This window comes from Cannabis sativa, chromosome 3 (genome assembly GCF_029168945.1).
Source record: "Cannabis sativa cultivar Pink pepper isolate KNU-18-1 chromosome 3, ASM2916894v1, whole genome shotgun sequence".
NCBI classification, from domain to species: domain Eukaryota; kingdom Viridiplantae; phylum Streptophyta; class Magnoliopsida; order Rosales; family Cannabaceae; genus Cannabis; species Cannabis sativa.
The window spans coordinates 71,031,801-71,048,379 of NC_083603.1; the positions used below are offsets into that span (position 1 = coordinate 71,031,801).

Consider the following 16,579-nt stretch of genomic DNA (forward strand, 5'->3'; position numbering starts at 1 on the left):
CCTAGAACTGCAAATTTGCGTACATGTCTTATGAGGAACAGCCAGTGCAGATCCTGGATAGAAAGGATAAAGTCCTTCGGAATAAGACCATAGCATTGGTCAAAGTTCTCTGGAGAAACATCAAGGTGGAGGAAGCCACCTGGGAGCTAGAGTCAGACATGAGAGCTCAATATCCAGAGTTATTCATGTTAGATTTTGGGGACGAAATCCTTTTAAGGGGGGAATAGTTGTAAAGACCGCTTAGTTTAATTTGGAAATTAGCAGTTAATCACGTTTAATTATGAAATTATTTATAGCTATTTAAATAATTATTTATGCTGTTATTATTGAATTTAGAGATGCATTTTTATGTCATGTAGTAGTTTTCATATTTTTGCATTTCCGGTGCCCAATATTTTGTAACTCGGTGTTTGGCTCAGTAGAAATCACAACTTAGTATTTTAGTAGTTGGGACGGTTTATTAGACATTGGGAATGTCGGGAATGGCCGGGAATTTAGAATTTCCCAAAAATACCCCTTTAGTGTTATTTATGTTATTTTAGTGTGGAGGGGCAAAATGGTCTTTTTGCCCCAATGATATTTTTTCTTTTAGTGATTTTATTAATTGAAAAATAAATGTTTATTTTAATTGTTTGTTGACTGAAAAGAATTCCTTTTATTTCAAGTTACTCTTCAAAGCTTCTTTCATTTTCAACACTTAGAAAAAATAGAAAAAAATTTGGAAAAGCTCTCTCTTTTTTCCTCTTCATTTTCGGCCATCTTGGAGCAGCAAGGAGCTGGCCTTTTCCTTGAATTTTTTCTTGTGATTTCATCTCTCCTTAAGGTTCAATTCAAGCTAGGTTAGCCCTTCTTCTTTTCTTTTAAAAATTGTGGAATTTTGATGAAAAAAGTGTTATGCATGCATGATTATTTGATATTGTTGCTGCTGTGAGTTTGTTGTTATTCTCTGGGATTTGAGCATGTTAAATTAAGGTTATTTGAGTTGTTTTTGAAGCATGATTCTTAGGTTGAGCAAGCTATGGTTTTTCTATGCAAAATATATGATTTTTGAAAGAAATGTCTATAATCTGTTGCTGTGATGTTGTTGAAGTTTATAGTTGTTTTCAGAGGCTATTCTAAGCATGTTTAAGTAAGTTTAGATTGATTTGATTGCATATTAGCTAGGTTTACTCAAGCTTGAGTTTAGAACTCAAAGCTTGAGCTTTAATGGTGATTTTTGATTATGTTCAATCTGGGTGGTTTTGAAGCTTTAGAAATGTTCTAGGGGATGTATAGAACAGGTCTGGAAGTTTTGGTTTGATTTGGGGTTGATTTGAGAAAGATATGAAATTTTGTGTTTGCTGCCTGCGAGGAACCGGAATCCCGGTTGTGCATCCGGAATTCCGGATGGGGTTCTGAAATTTCCCAGAACCGGAATTCCGGTTGGGCAACCGGTCTACCGGTTGGGGAAAATTCAGGAACCCTAGATTTCCTCGATTTTATGTTTTTGGGGGTATTGCCATGCTTTTTATCGATAGGGAAACTTTTAGTTCCTAGTTTAAGTCCCCGGGAAGTGATTTAGCGTGTTACTTATAGTGTTGTGATTTTTATGGTTTAGGAGCCTGTAATCCGCCGCGCAGTTAAGTTCCAGCCAGGTTGACCGGCACACCTGAATTCGGAATCCAGGTAAGATTAGTATAACAGTATGCATATGTAGATTACATGTTTAGCGTGCATGTAGGAAGCCTGTTAGATTACATTAGTTATGTATGTTGGCTTCGAACCATCCAACCCTGTCACGTCGGTACAGGCTGGAGTATGACCAGCAGCCGGAGTATGACCGGTTCGACCGATGTGGCAGACACTTAGGATGGTGGTTCCGTACTATTGATGTATCCCGTCGGTACAAGCTGGAGTATGACCAGCAGCCGGAGTATGACCGGTTCGACCGATCAGGCGGATACTGTAGCACGTCGGTACAGGCAGGAGTATGACCAGCAGCCGGAGTATGACCGGTTCGACCGATCAGGCTGTTACTTGTCAATAGTACCGTCCCTATGAACGTTCAGAACTCAGTACCGTGTTGGACATGGCAGTTAGGGGGACTCAGTATCGTGTTGGACACGGCAGTTAGGGTTATGATCAGGGGTATGGGCGTCTGATCATGACCGGGTTTATGTATGAATATTATTATGCTTTTCTTACTGAGTCTGTCAACTCACAGTTCTACGTTTATGTGTTGGTAAAGGCAAGGCTAAAGCTGATGGACCGTGAACGAGCTTATGAAGATTGTACATGTCGGGGCGGCAAGGCAAGGCTAAGGCTAATTTTTGTAACTAGTCGCTAGGCGACAATTATTTTGTATGAACTGTAAACTTTTGTAAATGATTTTATAATCGGGATCTCGAGTCTTTTGTAATATTATTTTATATGTTTAATTAAAAAGCAAAAATTTTAATTAATCACGTTTTCCATAAACCTCGTTGATTAGCAACGAGCTGCGCAGCATGTTCAAAAATCACGTAATACGCCTATGTTAGTTAGGGTGTTACAATTCGGTATCAGAGCCGCCAGGTTGTCTTCCGAAGATCGTCACGACATGTACAATCATCATCAGCAGTTCGCTCGTTTCACGGTTCAATAAGCCTTTATTGCTTTAGTAGTTATATAGTTATTTATGAATAAGAAAAGCCTGTTAGGAAGCATGTTAGTAGCCTGATAGTAGAATAGGCGCATGTTTCGTTTTTAAATTTCCAAATTAAGCGGCATTAGTAAGCTCTCCTTGAATACGACCTGATATGCCAACTCTTGGTTTCGCAGGCGCTTCTAACTAGATGGACGCCAGGCGGACTACCAGGAGTTAGGGCAACTCAGTGGGGTCGAATCAAGGTCAGGGAGCTCAGTTTCCCCCGCCAGTTAGGGGCCGAGGTAGAGGTCCCCGAGGCAGGGCTCGTGGTCGGGGTGATGAGAACCCGCCACAGGCTACCCAGGCTCCCCCAGCCGATCAGGGAGCCCAGAATTGGGAGGTTCGGTTTGCTGAGATGCAAGCCCGGATAGAAGAGCAAGACCTCGAGATTCAGAGGTTGAGACAGCAGGGTGCTCCTGCAGTTCCGGTGCCAGTAGTTCCAGTTGCACCTGCCCCTGCTGCGCAGGCCGAGTTAGTGGTGTCGGCCAATAGATTGGAACCTTTGTATGAGCAGTTCCGGAAGCAAGCACCTCCGGTTTTCTTGGGAGGTCCAGACGTGATGAAGGTCGAACAGTGGCTGACGGTGATTACCAAGATCCTAAACTTCATGGGTGTCACCGGTAATGATAGAGTGGTGTGTGCCACTTTCCAGTTCCAGGAGGACGCTCTGGTCTGGTGGGACATGGTGTCTCAGATTCATGACGTCACCACCATGACCTGGGAAAGGTTCCGGGAACTCTTCAACGCAAAATACTATAATGAGGCGGTCAGAAGCGCTAAGAGGAAAGAGTTCGCTCACCTGACCCAGCGTGAGAATATGAGCGTAACCGAGTATACTACTCAGTTCGATCGGTTGGCGAGGTTAGCCTCAGGAATTGTGCCAACCGACTTCAGCAAGAAAGAGAAGTATCTGGATGGGTTGAATGCAAGGATCAAACTGTTGGGTTTTATGCCCTAAATAAAACTCATTTCATATAATCAGATTTACTTATTAATAAAGATCAGAAATAACATTTTATGTTGCATGGTTTACATGATTTATTTCATGATTATATGTGTATATAATGTAAGAATTCTTTTTAAGTCCAGAACATATGAGTTGGTTAAAGATTATAGTGTTGTCAGCACAGTGGAATATAATCTTTATTATATGTTCAAAAGTTGATTCCCTGATTTGTCAGAACACTGGATTTAGACTGACATGGTATAATCAGCGATAGGTATTCTTACACCTTGGAAAAGTGTTATGTCCTTTCCAGGACATTGGCAAAGTTTACCAGTATCGAATGTATGGAGTATACATCGGAAGGGACCGATATTGAACTTTGATTAGATATGTTAAAATTTACCGTAATATCTATTCAATTCAATATCAACTGTTGATCCTAGATCACATGATCGAAATCCTGATATGGTTAGGCTCAATCTCAAGAGTGTTATTCGTGTTCTTTGATTTGTTAGTTAAGCCTAGTTTTGTATCAGGGTGATACGTACATTTTGGGAACACGGTAATACAATTGAGTGGGGGAGCGCTAACATAAATATGGAATCTATAGCTTCTATTTGGCAAATAGAAGTAAAGGATGATTTCCTTCGAGCTTAACCAAACGAAGATAAATGGTGGAGATCTCATTTCACTTAGGTGAAATATCATTTATACAGGGTTAAGTGTTTTAAGGATAAAATACATTGTAGGGTGTTACGATAATTTAATCCTGTACAGTGTAAATCATCTATATAGAGGATCATTGATCACATTAGGGTTATAACAATGGATAACTAATGATGTGTCTATATCGTGGAACATATAGAGCGTTTCTATATGACTGAGAGTGCAATTCCAAGTTCTAAGTGTGGATTCAATGAGGAATTAATAAGTTAGGGAATTTACTTGGTAAATTCGGTTCGACTTATTGGAAGCTCGGTTATATAGACCCATGGTCCCCATACTAGTTGAGGCCATACTGCTTGTAAGACTCAGTTAATTGATTTTAATTAATCAATTATAATTCTAAAAGTTAGACTATGTCTACTTTATGAATTCTCACAGTTTAAGGATGAAATCGTAAAGAAAAGGGTTTCTAGGTTTAATTATTAATTAAGAGACTTTGTATGTCTAATTAATAATTATTTTAAATGACAATATTATTTAATAATCTATTTTAGTTATTAAATAATTAGTTTTGGCATTTAAATGATTAGAATTGGAAAAATGGCATTTTTGGAGAAATTGAAATAAAATTGAGGAAACTGCAAAATCCAAGTGAGGCCCATATTCCCTCTATGGCCGAGCACTCCCTTTGTGTTTCCCAATTATTATTTTTATTTTTTAATTGTCATGTAATTGCTAATCAAAGCCTAGCTATAATAGGAAAGTGGTGGATCACACTAAATAAGGCAGTTAATTGATTACACAGTAATTAAGGAAACTGTTTTATTTGGAAAGTTGTGCTCTCCCTTTTCCCTATATAAAGCAACCTTGCTCTCTTCTCTTGTATGGATGAAAAGCCACGAAATTAAGAGAGAAAAATAGAGGGAAATTTCGAAATCCTTGTGAGATGAGTAGTGCCCACACACATCAAGTGGTATCTCAATCATAGTATGGAAGACTATGGAATTTCTGCATCAAAGAAGGAGAAAAGAAGATCCAGGTTCAGATCTTGGTGATGCTCTACTACAGAAAGGAATCAAGGGCTAGAGATCTGAACGGAAGGAGTCATATTATTCCGCTGCACCCACTGTAAGGTTTTCTAACTTTATATGTGTTTATTTTCATTGTTTTAGAATTCATATTAGGTTGTTAATCCAACATACTTGTTAGTACATCTAGATCCTGGTAAAATAATTTCCAACACAAACATGATTTGATGATCACCACGGACGACAAGACCACCTATGCTGAGATGGTGGAGAAGGCACTGCGAGCTGAGGGCGCAGTTGGATGTATGTCGGAGTCAGCCAGTACTCCGGCGAGTGGCGGGGCTCCTACCCCTCCTGCATCAGGCTTTAGCAGGGGGAGTAGTGGTTCGGCCATTGATCAGAGGAAGAGAGCACCCACTGCATCCGGTGGCTCGAGTCAGAACAAGAGGTTCCTGGGGAACCAGAATAGAGGTAGTCGTTCCGGTGGTACTGAGACCCGATTTTCCTATCCCGAGTGCCCTAGCTGCAAAAGGCACCATCGGGGTGAGTGCAAAGGTCAGGGGGATCCTCTTTCTTTTTATCTTTTCATTCTCTGTGCTGAAGGCCTCTCTACTCTTCTTAGGGCAAAACAAGATGTTGGTTTGCTTAAGGGTATTGATATTTCTAGGACTGCTCCTTCTCTTTCCCATCTATTTTTTGCTGATGATAGTCTTATTTTTTGTACTGCTATTCGTACTTCCTGTTTAGCTCTTCAGGATGTTTTCAATGTTTATTCCAGGGCTTCGGGCCAGGTTATCAATTTTTTCAAGTCTTCTATTCTTTTCTCTCTTAATACTCAGCATGATATTCGCACTACTTTTTTCAATACTTTTAATCTTGAAGATAGGCCTTTCATCTGTAAATATTTGGGTCTTCCCCAATGTTTATCTAGATCTAAATATCACTCTTTTGCTTTCTTAAAAGATAAGGTTAATTCTGTTCTTAGAGGTTGGTCTGCTAAATGTTTCTCAAGAGCTGGTAAAGAGGTTTTGCTGAAGGCTGTCATTCAAGCTATTCCAGCCTATGCCATGGCTTATTTTCGTTTGCCAGTCAAATTGTGTAAAGGTATTGAAGCTGTGATGGCCAGATTCTGGTGGGGATCTTCTGGGAATTCTCATAAGATTCATTGGAAGTCTTGGAAATTTTTGTGTAAGTCTAAATTCATGGGGGGGTTGGGTTTTCGATCTCTTGTTCATTTTAATCAAGCTATGCTTACTAAGCAAGCTTGGAGAATTTTTAAGAACCCTTCTTCTCTTATTGCTTTAGTTCTCAAGGCTAGATATTTTCCTCGTAGTGCTTTTCTTGATGCTAAACCCGGTCACAGCCCTTCTTTCACTTGGAGAAGTATTTTATGGGGTAGAGAATTATTAAGTTCGAGGCTTTTATGGAAGATTGGTGATGGCAGTAATATTCGAACCCTTGAGGATCATTGACTTCCTTGTAACAAGATTAATTTCTTTTCTTTGGACAGTAGGCCTCCTTCCCCTTTTCTGTCCTATTCTATTAATGATGCTGGGGATTGAGATGTTTCTAAGCTTGCCATGTGTTTTTCTGCTCCTTTAGTTGATGAAATCCTTAGTGTCCCTATTATGGGTGAGTTTGGTAAGGAGGATATCATTTGGGGTCATGATAGTTCTGGGGAGTTTACTGTTAAGTCTACTTATCACCTTGCTTTTTCTTCTCAAGATATTCCCTCTTCTTCTTCTTTAGCTAGTTCCAAGAAGTTTTGGTCTAAAATTTGGACTTCTAAAGTTCCCCCAAAAGTTAAGGTGTTTATTTGGAGAATGCTCTCTAATGCTCTTCCAGTTTCTTTTTCTCTCCATAAAAGGTGTGTTATTGATTCTCCCTTATGTCCTATATGTAAGGTTCATCCTGAAACGGTGAAGCATGCTTTGCTAGATTGCTTCAGATCGAGGAAAGCTTGGAAGTCTTCAAGGATTGTTACCTATTAGTATAAGTATAAGCATCTTAATTTGTATGATTTCTTTTGTAGTGTGTCTCAGGAGTTGGATAAAGATTACATCTGTTTCTTATGTTGTTTTCTTTGGGCTCTTTGGAATCAAAGGAATAATATTTTTCATCATAAGCAGGCCGGTCAACCTTTTGATTTTTATGATTGGAGTGTCACTTTTTTCTTTAAGTTTCTGCATTCTCAGCAGGTTCTGTTTCTCCTAGTGTTTCAAATTTGGATCAGGCAGCTTCGCAACAAGTCCCACCTGAGGGAGCTTTTCAGATCTTCACTGATGCAACCATTGATGTGTATAGAAAGAAGTACAGTATTGGGGGTGTTGTTTTGAATCATTCTCACCAGGTTGTTGCTGGTTTGGCTAAGCCTTTTACAGGCTGTGTTTCTCCAATGGTAGCTGAGGCGAAACCAGTTGTGCGTGCTTTGCAGTGGGCCTCTTGTATTCACCTGCCTGTAGATGTTTTAAGAACAGATTGCAAGTCTATTGTAGATAAATTCTATTCATGTACTCAGGGTTGTAGTCTTCTGGATGATTTAATTGTTTGTATCAAGAACTTGTTATCTTTTCGCCCAAACCTGAAAATGGTTCATGTTAACAGGGAGTATAATACCTTAGCGCATAGTGTTGTAAAATGGGATCTTAGACTTGATAGTGAGTTCATTTGGAATGGCTCTTTACCTTTCATTTAGTCTTGTGTTTGTGGTTTGGTCTTTGTAATTCCCAAGACTTTTCATCAAGAAAAAGAAAAATGTATATAAAATGTTGGGGTGTACTTAATAATATTAAGAGGTGTAAATATAACTATCCTATTTTGTTTTTTTTACTGGTATGATTGACACATGTAACTAATTAATAAAAAAACAGACAAACTCATACGTATGGTGTAAAATCTACTATTTGGCGGCCGGAGAATAAGAAGAAAGAGTTGAGAAAAAAAAAAAAGTCTGCGAACTGGCCATGGAAATCTGGCACAAAGCCCAAAGCTTTGCCGAAGAAGCCACGAAGCGCTCTCAAGAGCTAGCCAAAGACGCCGCTCAACGAACCCAGGGGTTGACCATCGGCACTTCAAAGCTCTACGACGTTGTTTCTGAGACTGCCAAGCGCTCCAAGGAGATTGCCGCCGCGGCCTCCAAGCGAGCCGACCAGTTTCTCTCTGAAGCCCTCAAACGAGCCGAAGATATCAAGCAATTGGCCTCTGTGATCACCCCATCTTCGGCGCAAGACCTCACGGAGCCTCCGGTGGGAACGAGTACAAGTACACTTGAAAAGGATCTCCAAACGTTCGGAGTGACCGAGGAGTTGAGAGAGTTCGTCCAGGGTATCACTTCCACCACGTTCCAGGATTTCCCTCTTGAAGGTATTCCCTGTTTGATTACGCAGAAAACTTTAGGCTATAGTTCAAATCCATCAGACAAATTGTTATTGCCATTCATTTCCCTCCTCCTCCCCCCTTTTCTCATGAGGGTTGTGTAAGAAATGGGTTTAATACGAAGTATTAGCTTTTAAAGTATTTGTGTCATATTCAAAGTTTGTTACTAACCAAAGTTGGTCAGGGCCTATTAATGGGATTTTGGGTGTTTAAAACCTGGCACTTCTGGATTTTCTTTAGTGAGTTATTTACTTAATTTATATTACTTAATAGAATTGGTTTGTTTTGTTTGCAGATGATACGCAACTGTATGATGTTCATACAGTAACAAACATTAGGCAAGATCTCTCTGAGTGGCAAGCAAGACATGCCAGTATCGTTCTTCAAACTGTGAAGGTAGTTTATTCTTTTTCCTCAGTTTTACGTCAATAAGTTGCAATTTGGATGTAATGAGGGTGCGAATAGATAATATGAAAGAGAGCTCAATAAATAAATTAGTTTTTCTAATGCTATTAAACTGTTTTAGACTGTTTTTTATTATTGGTTTACATAAAGGGCAAAGTTTTTCCTATTTTCAGAGCAAACCTAGTTTGTTATCAGGTGAAAACCGAGCTCGTTTTTTCTTTTTTCATTCAATTTTCTTGCTGGGTTGTTAAGATTGCGAGCTACAATAATATGATTGACTGGTACGGTTGAAAATTATATTGTTGTGTATTTTATTTAGTTTCTTAACAGTGATTATACATTGTTCATTCATTCCTAGTTTGCTTATGACTGAGAAATCATATTTCATGTATGTCTACTCTACAGTCTACTGATGAAACGCCAATTAATTAAATGGAGAAAAAGTCACAAAATTTCATTTTTTTTAGAACTAAACCGATTGTTCACAGCAAAATACATCTGTTGCAGGAAATTTCCCAATTAAGATATGAGTTGTGTCCACGCAATATGAAAGAAAGAAAGTTCTGGAGGATATACTTTATCCTAGTCAACAATCATGTTGCACCGTAAGTTGCTCTTTTACTTTTTAAATCTTCACTCTAGTAGTAGAACATTAACTCTTTTTTCTTTACGAAAAATATTTATGATCCAGAAATCATAAACCACTATATGATTAATTTCCTCCTGATCATGTTGAAGACTAGTATTTTATATCTTCATTTCTGCTGTTAGACTATGCAGTGTCCATTTAATAGCATGCAAACTCATACTGAACTGTGTATACAACGAAATTTTGATGTGTTTATGTGTGGGGGTATTGATTGCTTATGAAGTTTGTAGAAACCTAAAACTTTATAATTGTATAATTTTGACAGTAGTATGTCCAACTTGGCATTATTTGAATAGTTAGAGATGATATCTGTGGTTTGCTTTTTGAATAATTGAATCATCTCTTTTGATCTGAATGATATATGTTTCATTCTCTTCTCTCCCTTAGCTTTGAGAAGCGTTACCAAGAGGATGTTAAATTAAAAGCTAAAAAAGAAAAATATGACACTCAAGGGGAACCTTCAAAGGTTGAAAATGTTACACTGAAATCAACCAAACAAGAAAAAAATGACACTCTTAAAGAGCCTGTGAAGGTTGAAGATGTAATACTGAATCCAGCTGAACAAGAAAATACATTGATGAAAACTTCAGAAGCAGAAGTTAATGATGCAAACCAGCTAAGTAAAGCGTCAACCTTATTACATACTGATCAAGACTTGGATATGTTTCTCCTGGGAGAGAATGGAGACAGTGATGATGGTCAAGGTGCGTATTGGCTTTGATTGACTTGTTGACAGTTTAGCTCTTATTATTCATTAGAAATGGTTGCTGCATGCCCGCATCTTTAGTCCAAGACTCCTCACATTGACATTTTCCCTATGAAATGAAGTGCACAATTGTTTTCTATGGCCCAATTTTGCATGCAGTAACTTGAATTGATGAGGAACCTCTTTCATTCATATTAATTTACTAAAATAGAGCATTAATAATGCAAAGGCAGCTGATTATTTGGCGACTACCACACTGCTTCATTTGTCTAAATTGTAGCTGGATTTTTTGCATTTTGTTTTGATATTCCTAGTTACTAATGCTAGTAATTTAGTTTAGAAAGAACTCCTTCCACTTGTATGGCATTTCTCCATAAAAACGAACTATTAAGATGTTTAAAATGTCCAAGTCCTCTAAATTAGGTGGAAAAAGATCTGTTTTTTTAGTTCAATTTTTCTTTTTCCCTTCAGTCCTTTGAGTCGTGTCTCAAATTGAATATATCCTCAACATTTGACAAGTGGATTATTTTGGCAACTACCATTATCCTTCTTTTGACTACAAGTTAGCTGATCTTTTTGTTTTTGTTTTATGAGACATAGTTGCTAATGTTTGAGACACAAGTTAGTGTACTTTATAAATTTTGTAATTTAAGTATGTATCTATATATATTACAGCTGCCTATTTTTGTAATTGTTATTGTAGATGCTGATGGCGCTGATGGAGACTTTGATGATGATTTTGACAAAATTATGGATGGCTTGGTAAGAACAACTCTATGATTTTGTGTTGTTTGATTATCTTATTTTTAGGTGTCATATATAATATATATTTGTACGTGTGATTGGATGGAAGCTTATCATTTTTTACTATTCTCAATGTCACATTGGCCTTCAATGAATTCACCGTGGATTGCTGAATTAGGAGTAGTGTTTAGTACTTTGGTATTTGGAACTAACTAGGGCTGGAAGAGCATATCACATCTTATGTTTGCTGTTTGCTCCTCTAGCAATATTGTTGAAGTAAAACATGAATGTTTCCATTTGAAGAAGTATATTGCTAAAGTAAAACATTGATTCAATATGAGTTTGCCTTGTGATATTACCCAGTTCAAGGTCTTGAATTTCATCACTCCATGCAAGGTCTTGAATTTCAATAAAGTTTCATGCTTGCAAAGTTATTTAACTGCATCTTCAACCTCAACGCAACTTCATATCCCATGTTGAGCATTTCAAGTTGCATTGGTACATACATGGTTATGTTTTATGTAAAAAAAATAAAAGAAAAAGGTTGTTAGCAAAGTGATGAACACATGAATTTTGTATAGGGTTTCTCTGTACATCTTTATTGCTTTAAAGTAATTACGTTTTATAGTTGAACTAATACTAATATTACATTCTTAACGATTTGAACCTCAGGATGATAACTTATAGGAAGACTGCATAGAAGTTGTTGAAGCAATATTTGAATTTGAAGAAAGTTTTAAACTACAAAATCAAAGTTACACATGGTTTACTTGCCTGTGATGTTCATAGTCCTTTTCCTTTTGTTACGTGTATATCTTAAGTAATGTTTATTTAACATTTTTTTGTTGTATCTTAACCTTTTTGTTTTAATAGAATTTTTTTGTATTTCTTTAACAAAAAGTGATTACTTTAATAGAAATATAACATTTGCATCCTTACACCAAAAGGCACTCATTCACAACTAATAAAGATGCATCTATTCAAATGTTTATATATATATATATATGGGTGACTATTTAATGGTTACATTTGCTTTTTACCTGTAATAGCAGGTTACTAATAGGTAGATATTTTTTTTTTAAAAAATTAATTAATGATAATTAATTATTTAAATATTTAATAAGACCTCTTTTAGCAATTAATATTTATATTTAAATCTTTACTCTAATTATTTTAATAATTAAGCCATTTAATTATAATATTTACAATAAAATTTTTTTTTTTTACAAAAATTAAGTTTCTTTTTACACAAATTAAAATTCTTTTCTTATAATAAATTTTTAAATAATTAATTATTTTTAAATGATATTTAATTATTTTGTTACAATTAGATGAACTAAGTATGAGACCTCAAGCTAGTCAATCGATAACAAGTGTAGCCATTTTTTTTTTCTAAAAAATCCTTCAACTTATTTCACTTTTTATTTTTTAAATATTTAAATAAAAAATTAAATAATTAAGTGTAATAATTTAAAATTAAGATTACAAGTATAATAAAATTTAAATTATGAAATTATATATGTATAATTTTAAATTATAAAAATTTTTTCTATAAAATTTTAAATAATTTAAGTGCAAAAAAATAAATTACTAAAAGATCCTTATATAGTAATAAATTGTAAAAAAATAATTAATAATTATAATTAATTTAATTTTAAAATATAATTAATCTTAATTAAAGTTTTATAAGGAAATAAATTATTAGGCTATTTTCAGGTTACAAGTTATTTATTATTTATTTTTATTTAATTTCCAAATTAATCACAACCATTTAATAGTAATCCAATGGTTTAAAAAAATAAAATGAAACCATAATTGTTACAATCAGAATGTAATCATTGAAACTTTTTTCCTATATATATATATATGTAAAGATTAACGAGCCACAAGAATAATATATAACCAACAGCATACAAGACCCAGATATCAAGCCTTTCGACTATGCTAGAAACTACATATGTATGAATAAATAGGCTATGCTATAAACTACATATGTATTTTTGTGATTCGATCACACCTCAACAAGAACAATAATCAAAGAAGGGTAATTATAAACAATAACTGAAATGACCAACAACAAAATTATGAACAATACAGAAAATAACACCTGAATTTGAGAAGACTAATCTATGAAAAAATGGGTTTTATGATCATAACTACTAGAGCAAACATAAAGCTTTATTGATCGACTTAAATACCAGTACAGAGAATATATAATGAACTCGAGCCTCTAGACTACTCTAAACTTGATTATAGATTAATCTCACATAAGGAAAGTCACCTCTTGCATGAACAATCCCCTTAAAATCCCTTCCATCACACAAACTCTGTAATTGGTTCTTAATCACTATATCTCTCTCAAATTACAGAACGAAAGACTTAACAACTAATGAGGAATAGCAGACTTTATATAGGTGCTAGTTTCAGTTCTATAACTAACTAATGAATTAGTTAGTTTGATAATGTAGTATAACAATTTCTACCTTAATTAAGAAACTATAAGACTTTGAAAGCTAGTTTGCTCAGAAGAGAATGACGAAAAGTTGTGACTCAATTTTTAATCACATTGAGTAAGTTTAAGCAATGCTTAAACTTCACATAAGTCACACATTTAGTAAGCATATCAATTGGGTTGTGGTTTGTACTTATCTTTTTTACTATGACTTGATTGTGGGAGACACTGTCTCTGATGAAATGCGACCCGATGTCAATATGTTTTGATCTTTCATAGTGCTTGGGATTCTTTATAAAGTCCAGAGAACTTTAATTATCACAATGTAATGTGATGTCTTCAGAGTTTAGACCAAGCTCACTTGTGAATCCCTTCAGCTATAATGCTTCCTTAATAGCTTGTGTAGAAGCCATGTATTCTCCTTCAGTTGAAGATAGGGTCACAAATTTCTGTAGTGTTGATTCTTAATTGACACAACCACCAATACAAGAAATGTCACTTTTGCCAGCACATTATTGTGCTGGTAAAAGTTTGGTGTTGCGCTGGTAAAATGAAATTTACTTCTGATGTGTTGGCAAAAAGAGTCGGCAAATCAAGGTTGGTATAACAATTTCTGCCAGCACAAAATGAAAAGCATTGGAAAAAATGAATTTTCCCAGCACGTAAATGCGCTGGTAAAAATTAGATTTTAGCTACTGCAAATGTACGCTGGTAAAACTTTGACCTTTTCGCCAGCGTAGTTTGCAAAATGCGCAGGTAAAAGTTACTTTTACCAGCGTAGTAGCGAACTGTGCTGGTAAAAGTGACATTTCTTGTAGTGCACCTAGAATTGTAAAGACATAATTAGTCGATGATGTCCTTGTGTCAATACATCCTGCATAGTTAGAATCTACACAACCAGTAACAACTCCTTTGGTGAAAGAATCTTTTCCAAATATTACTCCCAAGTTTAAAGAGCCTTTGAGATACTTCAGTATCCACTTGAGAGTTGTCCAGTGTTGTTGTCTTTGATCAACCAAGTATCTGTTTGGATTTTATGCCCTAAATAAAACCCATTCCAATCTAATCTGATTTGTTATCAATAAAAGATTAGAAGTCATTTATGTTTACATGTTGTTTACATGTTTATAGTTTAATATACATACAAAATCTGTTAAGTCCAGAACATGTAGTCATTTACAATTACAGTGATGTCAACACAGTGGAATGTGATTGTGATTATATGCTTCAAAAGACAAAGTCCCTATTTCATCAGTGTATTGGATTTACACTGATGTGATAATCAGCGATGAAGTGTACTTACACTTTGCATAAGTGTTATGTTCTTTCCAGAACATTGGCAAAGTATACTAGTTTCGAATGTATGGAGTATACATTGGACTGAACCGATATTGATCTTGGTTAAGATATTATAATCTTACCGTTGTATCTTTCTAAGTCAATATCACTAGTTGTTCTTAGATCAAAAGATCTTAATCCTGATATGCTGAGGTTCAATCTCAGGAGTGTTATTAATGTTCTTTGATTTGTTAGTTAATCCTACTTTCTGGTCAGGGTGATACGTACATTTTGGGAACATGGTAGTATGATTGAGTGGGAGCGCTAAACATAGATATGGAACCTATAGCTTCTATAGGTACTTAGAAGTGAAACGATGATTTCCTTCGAGATTGGCTTAATAGATGTAAATGGAAGAGCTCTTATTTCAGTGATTATATTTCACTGAAATATCATTTACAGGAAGTTAAGTGTTTTAAGGATAAAATACAAATTTTTTCTACTCGGTGTAAATTATCTATAGAGGATCTTTGATTATTGAGATTATAACGATGGTTAAATGTTGATAGCATATCTATATGGTGGAACATATAGAGCGTTCTGTATGACTGAGAGTGCAATTCCAAGTTCTATGAGTGGATGCAATAAGGAATTAATAAGTTAGGGAATTTATTTGGTAAATTCTAGTTCAGCTTATTGGAAGCTCAGTTATATAGGCCCATGGTCCCCATTCTAGTTGAGACCATACTGCTTGTAAGACTCAAATAATTGATTTTAATTAATCAATTATAATTGTAAAATTAGACTATGTCTAGTTTATGAATTTTCACTAAGCAATGGCTAAATTGTGAAGAAAAGAGATTCTAGGTTTTATTTATTAATTGGAAGACTTTTTTATGTCTAATTAATAAATATATTAAATGAAAATATTATTTAATAATTTATTTTAGTTATTAAATAATTAGTTTTGGCATTTAAATGGTTAGAATTGGAAAATTAGCGTTTTTGAGAAAATGGAAATGAAAATTGTCAAAATTGCAAAATACCCAAGTGGGGCCCATTAACCCATGGCCGACCACTTAATGATGATTTTTTAATTAATATTTTTATTATTTTAATGCCTAGTAATTCCTAACCTAAACCTAGTGGTTACCTATAAATAGATAGTGATGGCTCACACTTAGTGTAGATGAATATCAGATGAATTTTTGCATTTAGAAAAATTGAGCCTCCTATCCTATTGTCTATAGCCGAACCTCTCTCTCCCTCTTTTCTTCTTCAATTTTTCGAAACCTTGAGTGATAGAGTGAGTGTCCACACACATCAAGTGGTATCTTAATCATAGTCTGGAAGATTGTGAAGAATCCAAACTGAAGAGAAGGATATTCGGGCTCAGATCTTGGTGATACTCTGCGACAGACAGGATACAAGGGTTAGAGATCTGAGCGAAATGAGACATATTAATCCGCTGCACCCAATGTAAGGTTTCCTAAACTTTATATGTGTTTATTTCATTGTTTTAGAAATTCATATTAGGATATTAATGAAACATACTTGTTAGTAAATCTAGATCCTGGTAAAACATATTCCAAGAACTGGCCTCAGAGTCATGGTAATGATTTACTTTCATGAAATATGAATTAAAACGATGATTTGCATCGATTT

The 16,579-nt window shown here is 35.4% G+C and overlaps 1 protein-coding gene across 2 annotated transcripts; it reads left to right on the top strand.

The window, feature by feature from the left end:
• Window positions 1–8,175: 8,175 nt before the first annotated feature.
• LOC115711318 (uncharacterized) lies at window positions 8,176–12,084 on the top strand. Of its 2 annotated transcripts, XM_030639657.2 has the most exons (6): window positions 8,176–8,668; window positions 8,976–9,076; window positions 9,593–9,690; window positions 10,122–10,438; window positions 11,144–11,202; window positions 11,857–12,084. In XM_030639657.2, exons 1-6 carry the CDS (start codon window positions 8,269–8,271, stop codon window positions 11,869–11,871), a joined length of 990 nt encoding a protein of 329 aa, XP_030495517.2. In that variant the 5' UTR covers window positions 8,176–8,268; the 3' UTR covers window positions 11,872–12,084. The 2 variants fall into 2 exon arrangements, with proteins under 2 accessions (XP_030495517.2, XP_060968241.1); XM_061112258.1 differs by having other exon boundaries at window positions 11,144–12,084.
• Window positions 12,085–16,579: the final 4,495 nt, after the last annotated feature.

What these genes read in the sequence shown, in the direction of transcription:
- LOC115711318 (XM_061112258.1), top strand. Translation starts at nt 8,269, where the DNA reads ATGGAAATCTGGCACAAAGCCCAAAGCTTTGCCGAAGAAGCCACGAAG. An exon ending in TCGTTCTTCAAACTGTGAAG is followed by an intron (nt 9,077 to 9,592) that starts GTAGTTTATTCT and finishes CATCTGTTGCAG; the next exon opens with GAAATTTCCCAATTAAGATA. An exon ending in AGACAGTGATGATGGTCAAG is followed by an intron (nt 10,439 to 11,143) that starts GTGCGTATTGGC and finishes TTGTTATTGTAG; the next exon opens with ATGCTGATGGCGCTGATGGA.